Source organism: Lutjanus erythropterus, chromosome 20 (genome assembly GCF_056507025.1).
Source record: "Lutjanus erythropterus isolate fLutEry1 chromosome 20, fLutEry1.hap2, whole genome shotgun sequence".
Taxonomy (NCBI): Eukaryota; Metazoa; Chordata; class Actinopteri; order Lutjaniformes; family Lutjanidae; genus Lutjanus; species Lutjanus erythropterus.
Window position 1 is genome coordinate 28,500,270 of NC_139336.1, and position 23,086 is coordinate 28,523,355.

Here is a 23,086-nt window from a genome sequence, read left to right on the forward strand (position 1 = left end):
CAAGCTCCATTTCCACAGAGACTGACCCTGCCCAAGTCACTAAATGCTTCGGGGAGTGAACTCCTCATCCTCTATTGAACATCATTAGAGGTTGGAGTTATCTGTCCCCATCTGCTCCCATCTATTTTCCTCACATTTCATAACAGAATTGGTCCCATAAACAAACCCTTATTTTTTGGGTTTGACATAATTGGCATGTGCAAATTGGCAATTTGTGGGACTGATTAGACACCCCCGTGTTGATGTTTAGTGGTTGTGAAACATTGTGGCTTGCACTGGATGGTTTCAATCATTTCTTTTCGTTTCCTCTTCATTTGTTTCTCACCAAGTTTGTCCCCATCTTGTCTCTGTCATATGTGAATATATACTAACTCATGTAGTATACACAGTTATTTTCTGTGGTGAAGGCGACGTTATTCTCAGACTGTTCTTGGCTGTCCAATGTGTTCTCATGTTTGGTCAAATACCAATGTGTTTTTCACACCCCTCTGGCTGTCATGCTGATGCACAAGATACCTTTTAGTGTCTGTAGGAGATGCTGCCTTTTTGAAAGCCTGTTTTACACTTGGTAAACGATGTGAAACAGTCTTAGTTTTGCTTAGACACCAAAACTCCCTGCTTAGAATTGGGAAAAGCTCATGTTTTGGGTTTAAGTCAGTGTGTTACATGTGTCATGTGATGTAAGATAAGTGTATGCATGTAGCTTAAAACAGGAGTGGATTTTTACTCCTGTTCCATCCTGTTACGTAACATCACTTAGTGTGTCATTTGATGTGACTGAAGTAAGCCACTTGATTCACATGCAGTGGAACTTAAAACTTCAGATACTGTTGACTTTTGGTTTCACATGGGACATATATTCTGGCTTCCCGTCTCAGTCCCATGACAAAGTAAAAAAAAAAAATCCTGTCCCATCCTATCCCAGAAAATGATTTCTGTCCCGTCCCGTTCCCGTTTATCCACAGTCCACGCATGACATTACACACATTTTTAGATATAACCTATTGCTGTTATGATTCCTGCTCCCATTGACTTTTTTGCTTGCCCCATCCTAGTCTCGTAATGATGGTGAAACTGACTCCCATTGGACATGCGATTCCCCAAAAAATGTTGACCCCTTTTAGTCACCAGAGCAGACGGAAGAGGCTAAAAAAAAAAGAAACACAGCAACATAAAAAACTGGCCTATTGTTTCTATGATTACCGTCCTGCCCCCGTTGACTGTTTTTCCTGTTCCGTCCCAGTCCCGGGATGAATAGAGAAATTGACTTTGATCCCGTGGGAATAACCTCGGCCTCCTGAGTAAAAGTCCCGTCTTTGTTTGACCCATCCAACTACCCAAACTCCTCCGCATGTCTCCAGTTTACATAGAAGTTACTCAAAGCCTGATGCATCTCATATTGATGCTGAAGGGTACCTTGTGTGATGCCGAGGGGCAACCTGGGAATGAGAACAGGCTGAGTTGTCAAAGTGAAGTTTGCAGTTATAAGATATCTGTTTTCTTTTCTTTTTCCCATGATCATCATTTTAAACGGTGCAGAGGGAGGGAGATGCATATGATGTACAGCAACTTAAAAGCCATCAGTGAAGTTCGGCAAATTTATTTCTGTAGCAGTGTTCATTTAAAGTGCTTTATATAAGATGTTATGAACAGATATAAAAGAAATACAAGGCAGTAGAAAAAGACAATACAAAAGGGGAAGTGTCATTGCTTTAGAGGCAGCAGGGGAATGTAACATAATACTGAATAACATACACGGGCAGCCAAGCTTTCTTTGGTAAATCTAGGACATAAACCAACAGCACACAGCCAGCCCCTTCAGAGGATTTATTTCTGTCACAGTTTTATGCTCGACCTTGAACATGATGTCCTTTTTTTTTGTTTCTCCTCCGCAGTCAGCTGTTTATCTGGCAGGCCCACAATGCACTATTCATGATTCGCTGCCTGCTCAAGGTGTTCATCAGGGAGATGAGCGAAGAAGAGCTGCACCTACAGTTCTCCTACCAGGAGAGGGCACCAGGCTCCTGTGGAGGTGAGCTCCATCACAGATTCATTTGGAAGAGGAAGGTGAAAGTGATACAAGCCGGTTTAGAGCAGTTTTACACACACGAGTGTGCTTTTCACAAAAGTCCACATCATCCGCTGAAAAATCTTATGAACAACATCCCTGAAAGTGTTTGGCTCCTATTAGACTCATAAGGTGTGAGTCATTACGATAAAGTCACAAGGGTCAAATGTGCAACACTTCCCTTCGTACCTTAAGAGAGATAAGAAATTGGCTTTTTAATTGAGCACAAATACCCACAGCTACTGACCTGGATCAGCTGTCTCTGAGAGACTCTGATAATAAAAATCTGAATCTGCGTCCACTCACTGCACATCAGTTTTTGCCCTCAAACACAAGCCCTGTCTGAAGCCATAAATAAACCCTCTTGACAACCTTGATAAATGTAAATAAAATATGGATGAAAATAACACTAGAAGAAAAACATACATATATATATACATTTTTCAGCTCTTTATAGACCTTGGATTAGATCTGCCGTGTTTGATGGTGGTTATTTATATATCTATCAATGATTTTCCTGCAAAATAACACAGTTAATTACAACTTGTTGAAAGTGGCAATGAGAAAATTATCCAGGGCATCTGCAGGTTGTTAGAAGCACTGAATACTGTTTCCTCAAAAGTAAAAAAAAAGGCCCTCAAAAGTAATAAGAAGCTTTAAATTTCTCTCGCCTGCTGTAGACAGTAACGTAAGCCCAGTTCAGACCACAGATTCGCAGCATGATGAATCGAAAACTGCATCTTGATGATAGTGGTGTATCATCTCCATAGCAAGGATTCTGTACTTCCGTTTCAACTTTCAGAGTTTTTTTGTGGCTGTAACTGTTGGTACAGTTGTATTTCTAGTACTGATGAAATGGCAAAACCATAAAAGCTGTGTGTGTAGGGAGTGTACGGTTGAGTGGATATTACAGTGAGAGTAAGGCTGAACGCGAGCAGAGGAAACATTCAGCACTTAAATTGTCACTTTAGCAGAAAATTTCAATTTCAAGGTCTGTTTTACCTTGTACAGACACAGCTTTTCCTCCAACAAATTAATGAGGTGATCCTCTCTTTCCTCCAAAACTCTGTCTTTACTGACAGTCTGTAACTGACTTGACCAGCTGACTTTGCTTTGAGCTGATTGAAAACCAGCAACTGGTGACATGAGTCGAGCTGAGGCTGGCTGGTTCTCACTGCTGCAACTTTCCCCTGCAACAATCTTAAACTATTTCGTCTTGTTGGAAATCTTTGGTCTGAAGTGGCCTTTAGTCATGAAATGTGTTTGTGTATTTTTGCAGGCTGTCAGGAGATGTTATACAACTGTTAAGAAAGAAGGCCAGAGATACATTCTTCCTTTTAACTATGCATTTGCATACACACCCCTACGCATCCATATGCATCGTCGCTGCCTCACTTATCATGCGTCCATTTGAAGCAATGGTTGTGCACATCTTACATAACATAAAATAGAAATAACATAAAATAAACAACAAATATAGAAATATAATAAATAGGAAGTGTATGTACAGCCTAAAGGGGATTATTGCGACAGTAGATTGTGTCTGTGTTGTGCAGGACGCTGTTCAACGCTGTTTCAATCAGCACCATCCAACCTGGAGCAAACACTGTCTCTGCTGCTAGCTACAATAGCTATGAATCTTATCGTCCCATAATGGGCAAGTGTGACAGTGGCAGAGTGGCTAATCTAACTAGCTAACAGCAGCTACATTTACCTGCACTTTACTGTTAATCAGGAAATTCTAAACACTGAACTGTGTAAATCTCAGAGAGTTGAGGCGAAGCCAATGACAGTAAATATAGATGGACAATATGACTTCACCTCCTCTCACTGTACAAAGGTTAAGCCAAAAAATCCCAGATACTCTTCAAAAAATAGCATTCAGTTTCATGTAATCATTTTGGTTGCATGTTACTTGGTGCTGTAAAGCGTAATTCACTTGTCACGATCTGGCCATCAAAGTTAGTTAGTTACTCTGTTACAAGTCAGTGTGGCATCAAAATGGTTATGACGCAGTTCTTTAAAGGTAGAATAGTTACTTAATGTTGCTTTAAAAAGTTTTTTAATTTAACTTGGTGAACCCTGCGGAAACCCTGCAATCCCAATTAGCCGATTTCCCTCAATGCCATTCCACTGTACAGTGAGCATGAAATATGCATGAAGGGAAGGAGCAAAGAGAGACTAACTGATCAACAGGGAGGTGCTATATATGTCTCATATAATAACTCCCTCGATCTCTTGTGTAGAAACAGGCAGCCAGGATCTCCTGGAGGAGCTGTTGTCCAACCTCGTTCACCTGATCGTTGAAGTGCCCCTGCTGTAAGTATCTCCCTTGCATGTGTATATATGAGTGTATGTGTGTGTGTGATGGAGAGGAAAGTTGAATTAAACACCCCATTGTGTCTCGCATACACCAAAAAGGTCACACATGCAAGATTCAGATACACTGTAGGGTGACATTTTACCCAGTTTGTTTGTTCATGCTGCCATGACTGTCCCCACACAGCAGTTTGTTAACGTCACAGTGCTAATTGTTCAAGATCACATGTTTGACATTATATCATCAGCATGATTTTCACATGAATGCATCCAGTATTGGCAAATTTTGCGCAGTTTCTCAGCCCAGTGTTTGCGTTCATTGTTTTTATTCATGTTTGTTGGTTGTCAAAGTGTCTCGGATGTTAGTCATCGAGCAGTTAATGAAAAGCAGTTTGTGAAAAGTTTCTGTGTAACTCTCTCTTTGCGTGCTTCACTTGCTCATCCGCTCTCTGATTCACAAACCAAGAGAGGCTGAAATCCATTATGGGACAAGGCTGGGCTCAGATGTCCACATGTTTCACTTGCAGACGAAATTTAAAAACAGGAAGATGTATGACTAACAGAAATAAAGACGGAGAGAAAGTGTTGGTTGTTTCGGAAGAGGAGAAAATGCTTGAAATGAAAGTGGGATTAGGAGCGGTGCCAGTGAGTGGGAGAGGAGGGAACATAATGATTGAAAAACGGTATCAGCCTTTACTCCCTGTGGGCGGTGTGCACGCTAACACACTCTGCTTTAATGAGTGAATATTTCAGTGTATTTACTCATCAATGGTGGAATTATCTCCTGCCTGCCACTCAGTCTGTCACAGAGAGACAAAGACGCAGTGTGTACGTCTCTGTAGACAAAATCTCCTCTGCGGTGTCAAAACAAGTTCACAGAAACATGACTGACAATGGCTGTTTCCTTGACGCAGCATCTTCCACTTTCCCTCGTCTGTATTGTGTCATTCATTCTTGACGTCCTCCTCTCTCCATCTGTCTACTTTTCTTTCTTCTTCCTCTCTCCTTCTCTTCTGTTGTCTCCGGACATCAAACCGCTCTGGCTCCCGTGTAAATTCGTTCAGCTCTCCAGCATTATTCATTGTTCCGAGCTTGAAGACTCTACCTGTTTTTCTTCCCTCCACCACTTTGTGGCCGTCGGCCCATTTCCTCTGTACGTGCTCCTGGTTTTGGATGGGAATATTACCATTCTTTTGGTATAGCTCACCCAAATCCCTCGCAGACATCTGTACTTTGATTGTAAGCTCAGGATAAAATATTTTGTGGCTTAATTGTACAAGAAGAAGAGATGTCAGTAGTTTTTATATTATTTTTCAACCTAGCAACGTAGAGTGTTGGTGCACATTTATATTCTAACCACAGTTATTTCCTTATTATATTTCCACACATACTGTTACCTGCTGCTTTTCTGATTAATTATTTAGAGAGTGTAACAGGGCTGAGTGTCATTACCTTTTGAAACAATATTGATACTAATAGAGGTTTTCATTTGATGCTTTTTTTCTACTTCATTCGATACCCATCCTGTGGAAAAAAAAAATTCCTGAAATAATGCATCCACAGCTGCTGCAGTTGAGGGCCAATCATACGTCGCATTAAATCTGCCGTGATTGACTACAAGCTAAACCATTCAAATAGTTTTTTTTCCCTAGATCTGGTTACAAAAAGGATCAAATGCAGTTATAATTTGAGTGGTGACGTTTCAATACTACTAGGCGCTGAGTAATTTCACTCGAAAGCTTAAAGGTATTGAGTACCCAGCTCTAGTATGTATTGTTAGATTAAATACCTTAGATTTAGACTAACCTAAACTTTGTTGGACAAGAGGACGAGCAGAAGTCTAGCTTTTCTCTCAGAACACTTGAAATACAATGGGTTGAAAGGTTTTGGAATTTTTGCCCAATGAGCGTCTTTCGAAAGACTCTGACTCTTATGTAATGTCATCACATCACTCGCCACTTGGGAATCTCACTGCCTTACTATTTAAAGTGGTGTCAAGGTACGCAACATTGCAAGTGAGATACACCAGCAAATAACCTGCATCCAAAAAAATCAAACGTCATGAAGATGCTTATAACACTTACCACCAGCACCTCTGAAATTGTCGTGCATGAAAGTATAATTTATCCACTTTAAATCTACGTGCGTCTCTCTTCTCTTGCAGTGACATCACCTATAGCATCCTGTTTGAAGCAGTGACCACGCTGCTGGTGTTCTTCTCCTATCAGCTCTTCCACAAAGACATCCTCAGAGATGGAATCATCTACCAGCACATCATGAAGGGACGATGGTGAGAAAAACCACACACACAAGTTTGGACTCCACCGAATAATGCCGTTAACTTCATACACCAAACAGACAACCTCAACCCCAAAACCAAGTTTGCATAAAAACAGAAGTACAGAATGTAAAACAAACTCATTTAGGCGGAATAATTTCATAAAATTTCGCTGCTGTACGAGTTCCTCTCGCTTGCCTCTGAAACTGGGTCGTCCGCAATCTGTTGACGACTTTGTTTGAACGCGGGCCCAGATCATTTTGGATCTTCTCCAATCCAATATGACACCGTCTGATCCAGCCTACTGTTCCTCTATCCAGACTCTGATACGGTTAGGCTCTCTCTGTGCCTCCAGTCAATCTCATCATGTTCCAAACAATGTCTTCATGTGTTATTCAATTCATGCCAAAAAGGGGGAAAAAAAGAATCAAATCTAGTAAGCCAAGACCTTTATCCCTCCACTGTGACCTTGTACTCTGATTCTGAGGGAAAGTGAACAGAACAAGCGAGGCTGTTTTTATGAGAAATCATTCAAAATGTGAAAATTAAAACGCGGTGATAAGATCAATCAAATCAAATCACAGCAACAGTTAACCTTCTGATGTTAACCTGTGCTATGAAATGATGTGAAGCCAATTTTCTTTATTTCTTATCTTAAATATGAATAAATGCAGATAAATGCTGTAACACTGAATGTATTTCAAGGTCTAGTAGTGCAGTTAACATGGGTGGCCAGAGGATGGAAGTAATTTTCTTTTAGGGCTCTCACAGCATAAGAGCCAAACGAGAGCACTTTGAATTAATTGCCATGGAGCTGAAGAAAGGCTTCCAAGTCGCTGATGTTGGCAAAACAGATTAGGAGGCGATCTTAAAATGGTTTTACCATCAAGTCTGTTGAGTAAGCAAGGCTGTGTGTAACTAGAAAAACAGTGATATTGGATATTTTACATCAACAACTATATGTATGTCACTCACTGGAAGAGAAATGATATGATGAAGGAGAAGAGTCTCAAACTGACATCTGATACGGACTTGTACAGACATGTAAGAGGGGAGGCCTGTTTCTGGATTTTGCTTTTATTACTGTATGAAGGGGATGTGGCAGATAACTAGGTAGAGTTTGCAAATTAATTGGACATTTTTCTTTTCTAGATTTGAAAGGAATAAGTCAAATTGTTGTGGTAATATTCTTAATTCAGTTGTATGTAATGAGATAGAAGCGTTGTTTCTGTCGACCATGGGAGGAATGCCTTTCACCCTCATCTTACCAACATATTTAACATACAAGGACTAACTTATTTTCTCTAAAAATATTATTAAGAAATATACAGTTAATTTGCATATTTTGTTAACCCTTGTTTTTTTTCTATTAACCCTTGTCTGCCTGTGTAGGCTGTCAGGCTATGCACTGAATGTGAAAGCGAGAACTGAAACTGCCGGCACTGCAGCTGTTAATTCCTGTGACACTATGTAAAACCTTGCGATGCTCAGAGAAATATGATGATGATGAGCATTCTTGACAATACTGCTGTCTCTTTAAACCTTTTTTTTTTTTTCCATTTGTCTCTCTTTTCCCCAGCCTGTGTTTAACCAGTCGACTGGTGAAGACCCTGCTCTATAACTTCATCAGGCAGGAGAAATGTCCACCTCCAGCCACCCACATCTTTGAACCGAAGGACGAGGGAGGCCTGCTTTACGGCTTGGCGTCTGGGGTGGCAAGTACGAGAACACACATCCCACGCTGAAAACAACAACAAAATGAAACAAAGATGAATTAGCGAAGGAAAATCCTTTTTTTTCTGATAACATTTCACTCACCACACCAATTACTGAGGCCTTGGGATGCAAGCAGCTGACCCAGCATCAGTTTTTATTGGATGGCTATAGCAGACATTTTGGACGCAGTCAATATATGGCCTGGGAACCACACTAATCTGTGACATAATGCATCACTTTTTCTGGCAGATACGTCTGTCCCATTAAGAGTGATTTTTCACCTGCCCTGGATCTCCTCAGGCCAATCACATCACAATATTGGGCGGGTGTGATACAGTGATTTACAGTGCAGCGTATCTGGCTCACAAACTTAGTGAGTCAAACTAGGCAGTGCTGATTAAATACAAATCAATATTCTGTTACTGCATTGGCTATTTTTCTCAAATGTTTACAGAAACCTTTACCTTTTAACTATTACTTGCGAACATTTGCGACCAGGCCGCCATTTTTTTTCTCTCTTAAAAACTAAGCCCCAGCTTGCATGTGTCTTTCAGTGTTATGTCACATTTCGTTGCTCTGATTGGTTGTAGGTCTGTTCAATGGCAGATGGATTTTGGTCTTCATCCATTGATATCACCCCTTGGAAATCAAAAATTAAGTGAGCGATTCCAGGCTGTATGCATTTGTGAATTAGTTGAGCAATGCCAATGTATTTTCTTCCAAAAATATGGCTTACCATCCCCTAAAATAATGCAATATCTATATATGACATCTTGTCACAGGTTATGGCCTTGGTGTGGACATGACTGGAGAGCAGTTCAATCAAAGAGTGATTTCTTTTTTTTTCTTCTAAGTAGTAGTTTAATTTATATGATAAATTATTTTTAGGGGCTTCATAAATGAAAAATTATCCAGTGTTTCACAAGAGAAAAAAGAAAAGTTTAATGGTGTTTAAAATTCTTTTTTATTCTTTGAATCATCTTGTGGCCCCGTAGTTTTATTAAGGGTGTGACAGGTCAGGAAAATTGGCTTTAGTTTTCATCTTTCTTGTTGTTTTTAACCACTGTTGCACGCTCATTTTGCACTTTGTTGTTGTGATGTCGCTGCATCCCCCACATCAAAATGAAGCTGATGAGTAGAGATGTTATAAATTCTAGGAATGGTGATCAAATTACAAAAATAAGAGCCAAACAATAAAGAAGACAGAATTGCGAGTTTTTTCCTTGGAACCAGTGAGTGAGAAATATGATTAATCTGAGAAATGAAAGTGCGAGCCATGCTGACAGCCGTGGCAGCGTGGATCAAAGTGATGAGTCAAAAATGAACAGTGTGTGTGTGTTAGATTTGGTAATGTGCTCTGCGTGTGTGTGTGTGTTGAGTGCATGTTTGTTTGAGTGTGAGAATAGGGCTGGGTTTCCCCTGCAGATAAATGCTCTTTGTCGGTTGTTGGTGGCAGATTCCTATCAGTGAGCCATCAGCATTCACCCCAGCCTGTCTGTCTGTGGCCAGTGATCGGCCCGATGAGTTATGGTGCCCTGTCCTGTTCTGTAATCCCCTAGAGCCTGTCTGTCTGCAGCCGCCTCCCTTATACACACACGCACAGACCAACAAAGACACAAGCGCCCTTATACTCGGAGCTCAGAAACAACACTTGTTTTCTTTCTCTGTCTCTCTCTGTCTCGAGCGCACGCAGTCATCGGGGATTGACAGAATACACAAATACATTTTAATTTGAGTGTTCAAAATGGGTGTATGCACGGGTGTTGCTTTATAATAGGGCAGGGCGATATAGCTGAAAAATTTCTCATGATGAAATGTTTCATTTCAGTCAGTATAATTAGTGATCATGGCCTGTCTCTACTAAAAGAAAAACATTGAATTTAACTGCTTTATTTTGAATTTAGCCACTCAATTTATCAAGTCACACAGGTAATAGACTAATAGAAAAACTGTCATACAGACAAGCTGACAGTTTCCTCACCATCTGTGCTCTGTCATATTTGTTACATGCTTAATCATGGTTTGCATTTAATGCATTTAAGTGAAACTATTGGACATTTTATTTAACAGGTTTCATATTGCTGTGTGTGTCTCCTGCCGATGCATATCACTGTTGTTTTATTGCCCAGGCCTGTCCTATAATAAATGTTAATATCAGTTAAATGCATAGACAGTAGAATAATTAGTGGGTGGAGTCATTTTGAAGCCTTGAGTCTGGCATTGTGGGTTTTGCCATCTTGCAACCAGAACATGCAGAGTATTGACGAGAGCATGCAGCTGCTGGATGAAGCACTGCAACATGGGAGTTGCTAGGTTTTGGCTCATCCGTTCAGTAGGAAACAATGGTGGTCTGCATGGTTGCGATCTTTCTGATGTTACTTAAACAACACTAAAATATGTTTCTAAAACATTTTAAGCAAGAAATAGGCAATATAGTGACAGAATCTTGATCAATATTTGATCAGTGTTGTCTAGTTCAACACTTTGGTCCAGGATTCGTGAGCCCTGTGCGCTGCATCAGACAGACACACTAAATATAACCCGTCAATCATGCGATAGCCCCGCTGTAAAGTATACCCTGCAGTCCCATCTATTTTACTCTAAATGGGACCAAAATTTCCAGGATGAACATCATGCAGTATAGAAGAAGACTTGGAACTAGCAATTGAGACCATGAAGTCATTAGGAAGTTTTTACTGACATAATAAATCAAAAGATTTTATTCTGCCAGACTTCTTTTTGCGGCCAGCGGAGTGACCACCTGCTGGCAGTTGGAAAGAATGCAGGTTTAAGGCACTTCCACAGTCTGTGGTTGAATATCTTTAACCTTGCAGCTAGTTCCAAGAGAATTTAAGGAGAATTCCACCAATTTTTCACATTAAAAGTTTTTTTGTCATGATTAGTACCTTAATGTCTGTGAAAACACTTGTGTGATGGCCTCCAGTGTTTTGCCTATTATCGTAGAGGCCTGGCAAAAAAATATCTTTTTTTAAAATGTCAAAAATAACGGCAAATATCCATTGATTTGGAAATCAGTCAGCTAAGATGTTCATGCAAGTTTCTCTCCTGCCCTCCTCCAAGGGTGGGGAACACTTACGAAGCAGAGCAGAGTGAGCGACAGGCGGATTATATAATGTTACTCATGTTGATGACAACTCATTATGTTACTTTAATTTAAGTCATCCTCTGTTGGTGTCTGCTGTCATTACTGGTGCAGAAGTCACTGACGATCTAAGGTGCAATGTTAAGCTGTATGAAAATAACCCTGATGATATCGCCACCCTTCTTGCAAACTGTACATTTACCTGGCAATATGGGAGATATGGGAAATGTAGGATTTTTGGAGCTCAGCCCACATGAAGGGCTAAAAGTCATCACATCCACCCTCTGATCTAATTTTGACCATTTTTCTTTACATCTGTCTCACAACTATATGAGTTGCATGCTGCGGTTCGGCACAAATTCCCTGGAATGGCACTTCAAAGGAGTATTCCAGTGATTTTGCATGTTTTAGTCAATTAACTACAAATCATTAGGTATCCAGTGAATTCCATTCGTTTCCTATGCAGCATGAAAGTAAATTCTTGAACCCTTAAACGTGACTGAGTTGTGTAATCCATCTCAATGTACTGTACATGCCATCAGCATTATCTTTGTCAAAGTTATATGACTTTTGAGGTCATGCAGTGCAAACTTGGACTCTGCTTAATGCCATTTTGATAAATATAAGCCCTGAGTTTAGTAATTTATTTTGATGCTGCACAGAAATTTGTGGAAACCAGTAGCTTCCTGTAACTATAAAGTAGTAAAAATGCACTACAAACCTCTAAAAAACAATTCCACAACTTCCTCCACCTTGCTTTTTTATATGCTCTTATATTTAAAATCACTCATGCGTACACGCTCACATTCATAGATGGGCTGAAACAAACACTAGTCATTGGCAAAGCAAAGCAATGTCTTGGGGGGGAGCGGTGGGTTCGGATGTCTCTTCCTCTCTTTCTTTTACACACTCTGCTGTCTGAGTCTGAGTGAGTGTCTGCAGGGGGGATTATCACCCAGACTGGCAACTCAGATTTTTTTTGCCTCCTCTTCACTCTCGTCCTCCTCTCACTCCTCTGCTCTGCACTGCGCTACTCTCCTCTACTATACTGTTCTCTAATCTGTTTGACTTCACTCAGCTTGGCTCTTACGTACTCTGTTCTACTCTTCTCAGCTGTCCGTCCCTCGCTTCCACTCTACTCTTATTTTCCTTTACTCTGCTTTACGCAACTCCACGCTCCTCTACTCTATTTTACTTTACTCCACTCCCCTCTACTTTCCTGACTTGTACACTCTTCTTTCCTTTTCTCTCCCACCCTTCACTAGGTGTCACAGGGGGTTGTGAGGCATTCATAATTATAAGGGATGTAAGAAATTTTTATTTAGTATATTATACAATAGGCCTCTACCTTACCTTATTTTGAAAGTTTAAGAGTATGATTTAAAACACAAACTTAAAAAAAAAAAACAGCCTCATCATGCATTAGAAGAGTATACATTTAAAACAACCAAACAGGTAACATAACAATGGCCAAGCATTAGGGAAAGGGATTAATAAAGAAATTCTTCTTCTCCTTCCTGCTCTAATCTACTTTGTGCTCCTCTCCTCTCACGTGTACTTTTCGTGTGTTTCCCTGCCACTTTTAACACACACACTTTCTCTGTCTCACACACACATAATACTAATTGAGTCATCCATCTGCCTACAAGCAGACACACATACATAGAAATTCTGTCAGCTGGTGATGGCCCTACAAACCCTACACGTCTCGTTATGTCCGCATGTAAGCGTGTTAGGTCCTCATTAGTATAGCACACTTGATAAAGGGTATCAGAAGATTAATTTAATGTTTTAGCCCTAGATTTTATTATGGTGTTTTGTTACAAAAGCACTGTATGTCTGTGGAATGTTCTCATGTTTTGTTGTTTATGTAAGAAGGGTTTTGGATTGGTTTTGGGTGAAAGTGCTTTGAGCATATATTTTGATTTGGTTGAGATTATCAGAATAGTGTTTGTTTATTGTCTGCACAGCATGTTTGCCCATGTGCATTTTTGGATAATCATCACGAGTTTGGCATACTTGTGTGCGTGTTTGTGTGTGTGTGTGTGTCTGTGTATCTGTGTGCTTAGCCAAGGCATTGGCCCAAAGCCCTAATGTCATATTTCATTCACTGTTATGCAAGTAAATAAGTAAGTAGCACATTCTGTCTGTCTCTGTTCACCAGGCGTTCACATCTCTGTCTGCGCTGAAGCGTATGTTCTCAGCTGTAACTATGAGAAAATATTTCCCACCTCAGCTCCCTTCTCTGGTGTCTCCACAGGCCACTGACATGTTCACAGTGGCGTTGAAGTGTATGTGGTGGTGCAAGTGAAATGGAAAAGCAGATGCTTAACCTATTTTACAGAGATTTTGCTGATCTGTATATACTGTTGACATATATACATACATTTTGAGCCATGTTAGTGGTATGATTTGTACTAAAGATACTGATTATGGTTCCATTTGATTCAGGTCCAACAGAGTCAACATGCTGCTGTTGCGCATGTTGGCTCACTGGAAATGTTCTGCTACGCTAAATGGAACAGGACCATAATAATATCATTGGTAACACCTGTGTTTACCCTACTATTTCATGTCAAAATGTTGTGAAAAAAACGTCTGTTTTCAACTAGTGGTCGACCGATAGTGGATTTTAAAGGGCGCTGTAACAACAATAGTTTGGCACAAGAAAAAGGTGATTGCCTATAAAACAGTCAATATTACCCCCCTGTATCAAATCTGGGTCACTGAATATCAAAGTGATTAATAGATAAAGGTGAAACTGATTATCAAACTAACTATAAAACAACAGTTGGGAGTATTTTTTATTTTTTGCGATACTCTAGTTTAGAAGCATGATTTTTTTTAATGGACGACACAGCTTGTTATACATTCTCTGCAGAAAGGCAGCTCCTCTGCTTGTTATATACACAATTGTACACTCACAGTGTCGTATACATATACACATGTGCACAATGGCATTATCTTGACTTTGTGTATGGAGACTCCGTGGAAAACAGAGATGTACGTCCTTGGACAACTGGTGGAGGAGGCACAGCTATCGCCCACAATTGGAGCCCTGTTGACCTCCATCAACAACCACCAAACAAACTATTGTGTACAGATATTCAGATTGCCCAGAGAATCAATCCAAACTGGTAATTTCCTTTTATTTCCCCCAACCAATCAAGGTTTTTATTTATCCTGGTAAATGTCTTCTATTGAATGGCACAAAATGTTTTGCACAGACAAATGTTTCTCAGATTATGTATCCTAATGACTTTGGTGATCCCGACTCTAGCATCATTGTCCATTACTTTGATTTTTGACCTGCAAACTTCTGATATTCCCATCAGCTTCAGTTTTACTTTGTAATTAGTGCTGATTAGCAAGCTAAGATGGTGAATATGGTAAGTATTACCTGCTTGATATAGACTAAGACTGAAAGTGCAACTTTGTCAAATGAAAGATTTTAATGCAAAGATTTTCAGGTGTGATTTAAATTCCCCTGCAAAGATAGGCCATGTTTTCTTGTTAGAAAAAAAGAGCTGTATTATGTTTTATTGGTTTTATGCAATTGCAGTTATTTACTCTGGATGTCATTTTAAAAGAGGACCAAATAAATGTAGTCTTTTTCTAATGTAATGCTGTGTATCATAATGATAGTTGCAGAAGACTGATTCTTTGTGTTAATGTGAATAGATTTTGACTTTCAGCAGATGCATAGAATGAATTACTGCAACTGAAAAATAAGTGAACATTCCTCAAACAATATCAGACTGAAAATAAGAGTTATTGCTGCAGCAGAGGAAAGTAAAGTAATATTGTTCCCCTAATCAACAGTCTAATAACATTGCGGCATCATTAACTGCCTCACTGGAGCATTTGTGTGCGTGTTTGTTTGATGATTGCCCATGACACATGAATCAGAATTTGTTACGGGGTCAGATGTCAAGGGGCAGATGTGGATTTTGAAGAGATGGTTTGCAGCCTGCGTCACAGCATTTGGAAAGGGCAGATATTTGATTGTGTGGTGATGATATTTTAGTCTGAGTACAGAAATTGACGTTGTTCCAGCAGTCATGTCTGATGGTGGTGGACATTATGTAAGACTCGCAGCCTTCTGTCCTAAAACCAAGGCTTAGTCGGAAATTAAAAGCTCATTTTCTGCTGCAGAGACCGAGCCTGTTGTAATGGATTTTAGTAAGCACCTAAAGTGTTGAAATATTGTGCTGCGACCTGTAGAGATTTCTAGGTCATGAAGTTTCAGAGATGAAATCCAGACTCAAGTTAAGTCAGACTTTTGGTTACTGTTTATGTTGCGTGTCTCACAGTGTGATGCCTTCACTGCCCCCAAGTCCTGAAGCCCAGATTCTCGATTTCAGTGTGCCAGCCTCCGTGTCCGTGTGTGACCTTCTCTTTTCCTCACTTTCCCCTTCCCTTTCCTCCTCTTCGTGTCCTCCTCCTCTTTTTCCACTGGGCGGCCGGCCAGAGCCGGAGCAGCCTAAGCAGTGTAGCATTATTGGGTTTATGTGGTGGGCAGGCAGACAGGCAGAGGGAACTGAGCCAGACGGATAACAAACAGCACCCACTAAGGTAAAATAGAGCTCTGTGAGTGTGTGTGAGAGTAATAAGTGTATGTGTGTGTGTGTGTGTGTGTGTGTGTGTGTGTGTGTGTGTGTGAGAGAGTGCAGGAAATGTGGCTGCCAGACCGGGCTCTCTGACACTGTTGGGCTAGTCACTGTGGTGCCAGTGATGAGATGAACAGGGCTCCGTCACAACTTGGCCCTCTCGCTCTAGATCTTGTTTTCTCTCACACTCTCACACTCACTTTTCTTTCTAAGCAGTTACTGGAAACAAGAGTATCGTGTGTGGAGAGAAGAGAGACAGCCTGACTGGTACAAATTTCTCTCTTGGGGATTTCTTTTCGTTGTTGCTGAAATATAAACAAATTCCCCTCCAACAGACAAAGTCAGGCTGAGAGCTGGAGTAGCTCTTAACTAGCCATTAGTGAGTTTAGGCAAACCGACAGGATGTTACCGAGATTATAAAGGGATAATTTGGATTATGTGGAGTTGTATGAGGTACTTATCAATAGTCAGTGTATTATGCACTAGATAATATTTGACATGCACCCAGTTTGGAGAAGAAGAGAGGAGCTCCAGCACAGAAGAAAGCAATGAACTGGTGTGGACAGTGTCAGCAACAGAAGGTCTTTTAGCCATTTTGAAAAAGTCCATCTAAAAAAGTCAGTATCAGTTTAGGTGTTCACTATATTAAGAATGTCATCACCTTTGTCCGATGGGAAATCGCCATTATATGAGCCAAATATCGACCTCTCCAAACCAACCAAACTCCATGATGAAATCAGTAATTTTACCTTGCAGGTAACACAGGACTTGCTGGTCTACCACTGCCTCAATCTTTTAGTCCGTTTGTGTTTTTGTGTAACTTCTTGAATCCAAACTAACCTCGTAATGCCCCCAAGTCACACAATAACATAAACAAACTAACCACTTGAGGCACTAATAGACTAACAACTCCTATCATCTGTGAGGTAAAAGTACTGATTTTTGCCAAAGGAGTTTGGCTGGTTTGGAGGCAGCGATGCTAGGTTTATATGTAATGGCAGTTTTCCAGCAGAGAAGACAGCAAAGTAAAGCAGTGAAAAAATTATATATATAATTATAGAGTACACTTAAACTGATATTGATTTTATTTTTCAAGTGGCTAAAATAACTTCTGTTGCTGACCCCTCTCCAGTCACAAGTTGTTCTTTTGTTCTGATTCTTTCTTTTCAAAACAGTAGAAGACACTGAGATGTGACCTCCCATTTTCTCCTTCAGTTAATTTTTAGATGTTTCAGGATATGCTAGTCCTACCTCTCTTCTATACTAGTCCATCAGTGATCAATCAATCAGCCATAAACCCACTCTCCACCTCAGTGTTCGTCCTCACAACTAAACCACCGTGTTCATCCACTTCATACCTAATCAACAACACTTCAAAATGAAGAATGTGAAAAGGAAAAAGAAAAGAAAATCAGTAACAATATCATCAATAATGTGCTGAGATTCCCCCCTCTTCATTTATGTAACTCACAAAAATAATTTCTTTGCACATCTTTTTAAACTGTCTGATATTTTGACTTCGTTTGATCTCTTCCCCGAATCCATTCCACAAAATCACACCACAAATTGATGTCCACAATGAGAGTTTGAAAATTCAGCCGTAGAATTGACCTGCTCTTCCATCCTTCACCACTAGATGGCAACAAATCTACTTGGCTTCTCCTCAGATTCAGTAGCTTGATGAGTGTGGACCTGCAGCACACTTGCACTGCTTCTCACCAGTGCGTGGTTCGTGCTTTCTGTGTGGCTAGACGTGCAGGAGCCAGAGACTGTCATCTGTGTACCTTGGTGTTCATGCTTCTCGTGACGCCTGAAAGCACCAGCACTTCAGTGGCTCTGTAGGAAATTCAGCTCCCTCTCATCCCCAAACAAGAAAAACGAACCCCACCTCCAGCTGGCCAGTAGTTCCAGTTTCTCTTTGTTCTGTGGCGCCGTCTATGTTGTTTCAAATTTCAGGTGCTGCAAACCACCGTGCGTGACTCCATTGTGCCCGTTTTGGCCTTGATTAACCCAGTCTGACTGCACATACTCTTTTGCATTCATTTCCCTGTGAAGCGTAAATCACTTATAAGGCTGAGGAGCTGCAAGTTGTGAGATTGCGTTAGTGCTTTCTGTAAAGAGGTTGACATATACAACCTGACTGCTCTTCATTACTGGATGTATGGACCTGAACAGATTACACATCTGTTGTGCTGAAACTGCTGCAATTCTCATGAAACTCTCTGTGCTGAAACCTAACCAGGAGAGGTGTATTACAGAAGAGAGACATGAAATATTTTCCTAGACTTAAACCAGCTATAATTGATCATTTTTAAAACAAAAATAAAAGTATCAAATGACAATGTGAAAACAACGTGGCTGTGTAAAAGGAGTCTCTTGTTGTGATGAAACGAAGGAGAATTATCACCTGATTCTGCAGCTCTCTGTGACTTCATGGAGCTTTATGAGTTTCAGCTCATTGTTTTGCCATCCAGCCCACAACTTTACTGTTTTCATTCAGTCTTACCGCTCTTGTAACGTCATTTTTGGCCTCAGTAGGCAGCTGTTTTCAGCAAAAAAAATCTCTAAAACCCACTGTACACTACCTGTTTGGCACCAAACAGCAGATAGACACAGTTACAGAACATAGTGGAACACTTAGCAACTAAAGAGCCTGATATTTCTCTCAGAAGTTGGTGCAGAGGTGAAATAGAGTGACAGTTGGACTCACAGCTATCAGTTGGCCAGAGACACGACTCCAAATGAATTATAATGTTGCACCATAAGCTACCGCTGCATGTGTAAATATACAACTCTTTGGCCTCAGGTTTTCACATCTCACTTTTGTAAGTTGTATATTGGCCCACGATTGGTTTCCAAATTAGTCGTGATGTCACAAATGATCTTGTACTCAGATTTAAAATGAGCAGATCGAAACTTCCCCCTTCAGCCGATGAATGAGTCTTCTAGTATCAAACTCTGCACATTCATCACCCTGCAAAATGAAACAGCCAAATAAACTAACAATGAGCAATGTGAATGTAATACTGAAACCTTTATATGACCTACATAAGCAAACGAGACCATCAAGGAGAAGATCAGCTATTTTTCTACAGTTATTCTTTATGGCTGTCATCAGGTCAGATTCTCTGTGAAATCAGATGAAACGAGAATTGTTTATATTTTCCCCAGGCAAAGTTACAGTGAGTAGTACCGTAGACAGTTAAAAGGAACAATAAGATGTTTATTTCTTTAGATAATTTTATTTTTGACATTATTTTGTGTGATTATGGTAGAAGAAACACTACCACTTTGTCCACAGGGGCCTCCAAAATCCACATATGTAATATAAAATAAGTAGCTTTAAGTAAAAAACGAATTTATTGAATAAAAACTTAATATCACTAAATTGTTGGGTTCTATATAAATGTATACTTACATGTGTTTGTGTTTGTCCGTCTGTCTCCAGGTGGGCTGTGGAGCGTCTTCACATTGGGTGGAGCTGGCAGCAAAGCTGGCGTAGACCAGGAACACAACCCCTTACCTTTGTCCAATCAGAGCCTTCTGTTACTGCTGGTCCTAGCCAATCTGACAGATGGCCCTGACTGGCCCAACCCGTACCGCCAGGCTATCACTTGTTTCAGAAACACACAAGGTAATGCATTGGTTTATTTTAATCCCCTGTACATATTATGAGGATTGTTCATGTGTATGACATGTACCAGACGGTAATGACGTAGTGTAATAAAATAATAATTCTGATAATGTTTATATTTTCTGCCCATGTAGACACATCGTCGCTGTCTGTGGAGCAACCTCACACTTTCCAGATCAACTTTAACAGTCTGTACACAGCGCTGTGTGAGCAGCAGCGCTCTGACCAGGCCACACTACTACTGTACACCCTCCTTCATCAGAACGCCAACATGAGGACGTACATGCTCTCCAGAACCGACATGGACAATCTGGTAGGTAGGATGGCACTGAAGACAGTTGTGGTAAACAAATGCGCGAACATCAATTCTTCCTGTTTCAAACTGACATTTTTTTGTGTGCAGACAAGGCAAAGAATACTGTTAAAAATGAATCAAAGTGTGATTGGATAATCCTCAACAAAACACATTATACAGTCCTTCCTTGTACACATGGGTATGGCCATGAAATCCTTTCATCTAGGACCAATGCTATGGCTCAGTAAACAGCGAGGATGTATGCAGCAGCAGCTGGTGCTATTCTGTCCATGTGGGACGGTGCCAGTTATTCTTTATAGCAGAGTGAATGTACTGAGGCATTTAGTGAATGAAAATCAGTCTTTAGCTCAGCAGCGTGTCAGATGGTATCACATATGAGTATGGTAGACAGCCACATATGAGGCTCTCTCACACAGTGTAACACTAAATAATTTCTTATCTTAGGAGTGGAAAAGTAGTGTTTAGCGTTTGTACCAGGTTTAAAAAGATTATTTCTGTCACAGTTAGTTTAGGTGCTGTTAAATCAAGTCTCTTTTTAAAGGGATAGTTCACATTATTTGATGTGTGGTTGTATGAGAGATTTGTTGTGTATTACCTACAGTGGATGGGGTTCGGCAACACCGTCGGTTAGGTGAAGCAGAAAGGAGTACAGCATGGAAGCCAAGCAATATCATGCTATAGTTGGGGTTAGCAACAAAAAGAAGTCCACCAAAACAAAATCAATATCAGTTTAAGTGTACGCAATATTCAGAATGTTTTCACTGCTTTACTTTGCTATCAGACAGCCTTTTACGACTGGAAACCGCTGTTAGATAAGTCAGGTGTCCAAACCAACCAAACTTCAAAATCAGTAATTTTAGCTTTCAGAACATGGAAGTTGCCGGTCTACCGCTGCCTCAATCTTTTAATTTTTATTATTGTGTGACTTTTGTGTTTTAAAAGGATAGTTTGGAATCACCAAAGTCACACAACGACAGAAACAAACTAACAGATTGAAGCAGTGGTAGACCAGCAATTCCTGTGGTCTGTGAGATAAAATTTCTGATTTCATCTATGGAGTTTTGTTGGTTTGGAAAGAGTAATATCTGGCTTTTATAACTTTGGTTTTCTGGGTTTTTGGTCTGTTTGATGGCAGAGTAGAGCAGTGAAAATATTCTAAATACAACTTAAACTTTAGCTTCCATGCTGCTAATCCTTTCTGCTTCTTCTAACTGGGGGCGCGTTGACTGGCATCTACTGTAGCTAAAACACTGACTATGGACAAGTATGGAATACAACTCCACATCAAATACACTGAACTATCCCTTTAAGAAGAGACTTGAGTTACCAGCATCGACACAACGTTAAACAAACAGCCATACATGCAGAAAATGACTTTAATTTATTTTGAAACTCTGATATGTCTGGTATCAGAATGACCTTTTCTGTGTTTTTCCTCTGTTGATAGCTACTATGATGAAATATCATCATTAGCAGCCCCAGACTGAGCTTGTTATGTGGGGAGGAGGGCTGCTAATGAGTCTAACCACTTTCTCTGCTGAGCACCGCCACACAACAGTGTAATGAGCTAACACTGCAACTGTATATGTTCATCGCTCACCGTGCTGCTAGTCGCTAACTGCTTTCACTCTGACAGTATGATTCTGAGAATTAAATCTTTTACACACTTTTACCATCTGTCCTGCATACATCTGAGTACAACATCTGCCTCCACTTATACTGTAGCAGCCATAATTATGTAAAATGTGTCTTCTCCACTGGTATCCGCAGAGCTGCTTTTCCTCTATTATTGTCTCTTTTTACTTGATACTCAGTTTACACCAAAGCTGGAAACACTACTGTAGTAACAGAGCTTTATGCAGCACAAGTAATAATATGATTTTATTGGGCTAGTTGATAGATTAAGCCTCAACAAAGCCCTGTGGCAGGATATCAAACGCTTCCTTCATCCACAAATTCTCCACAGTTCTCCACAGAAAACAGTGGTTATTTAGAAATTTAAATAAAAAAAATAGCTTAGACCGTGTTCAGCATGTTCAGATCTGGTATTAATATGCGTCCTGGGTGATACGATCACAAGTTGGACAGCTCTAAGTCCGTCAGCTCACACCTGGCATTACAATGCGTCCCTTGATGCGTCTGAAGTGGCCACATGTGATTGGATCTCGCTTACCTTGCAGGTAAACACATCATTTGCATTACAGTCAGCCAAACGATGTACTTACGGGACATAGGCAGTCCTTGGCCACGTTGCTTATACACTACTGAAAGAATGTGGGCACAGACCACCTCCAAATGTTGTCTGAGCAATTGGATCTCAAATACATCCTCAATGCATCGTGGGTGCCTTTACACCTGCACTTGTTATCAGATCACCCAGGACTCATGTTAACAATAGGTATAGGTAACTGACAGTGCTTGGCAGGGCTGTAGCAAGGCTCACACTCCCTTTTAGCTCCTGGACTAACAACAGCACCCCAATAATCTAGGAGTTTGTGCACATGTCGAGCACAGACATGGCTAATTTTATCTTTCGACAAATGCACACACTGCAGTGATGGATTCATTCAGAGTCAGAACTCTTGTAACAAGGATTTAATGAATGTCACTTCTGTGACAACGCCTACGCACATGCTCAGCCTCTTCCTCCTGCTCACCATCTCAGGTGTTGCCCATCCTCGAGATCCTTTACCATGTGGAGGACAGGAATTCTCATCATGTCTACATGGCCCTCATTATTCTGCTCATCCTGACAGAGGACGATGCCTTCAATCGCTCCATCCACGAGGTGGTGAGTAGACACAGCTTAATGCATATTTTCACATTCCCAGTGTTGCTGCTGCAACCTGGGATAGTCATTCCAGGTGTTTTCAGCAGGTATGCCTCATTTCTGTGTGTTTCTGTCTCACAGGTATTGAAGAACATATCATGGTACACAGAGAGGTCGTTGACAGAGATCTCACTCGGTAGTTTGCTCATCCTGGTCGTCATTCGCACCATTCAATTCAACATGACCCGGACAAGAGTGAGTTTGTGCACGAA

At 40.6% G+C, this 23,086-nt stretch overlaps 1 protein-coding gene across 1 annotated transcript in view; it reads left to right on the forward strand.

Annotated features, from left to right (window-relative positions):
• Positions 1-23,086, forward strand: part of dym (dymeclin) — a 72,856-nt gene that overhangs the window by 4,726 nt on the left and 45,044 nt on the right. The window contains exons 5-12 of the mRNA XM_084746178.1: positions 1,896-2,032; positions 4,315-4,387; positions 6,552-6,677; positions 8,245-8,384; positions 19,543-19,728; positions 19,863-20,041; positions 22,710-22,835; positions 22,956-23,069. Coding sequence (XP_084602304.1) covers positions 1,896-2,032; positions 4,315-4,387; positions 6,552-6,677; positions 8,245-8,384; positions 19,543-19,728; positions 19,863-20,041; positions 22,710-22,835; positions 22,956-23,069 — 1,081 coding nt within the window. The remainder of the gene's footprint in view (positions 1-1,895; positions 2,033-4,314; positions 4,388-6,551; positions 6,678-8,244; positions 8,385-19,542; positions 19,729-19,862; positions 20,042-22,709; positions 22,836-22,955; positions 23,070-23,086) is intronic.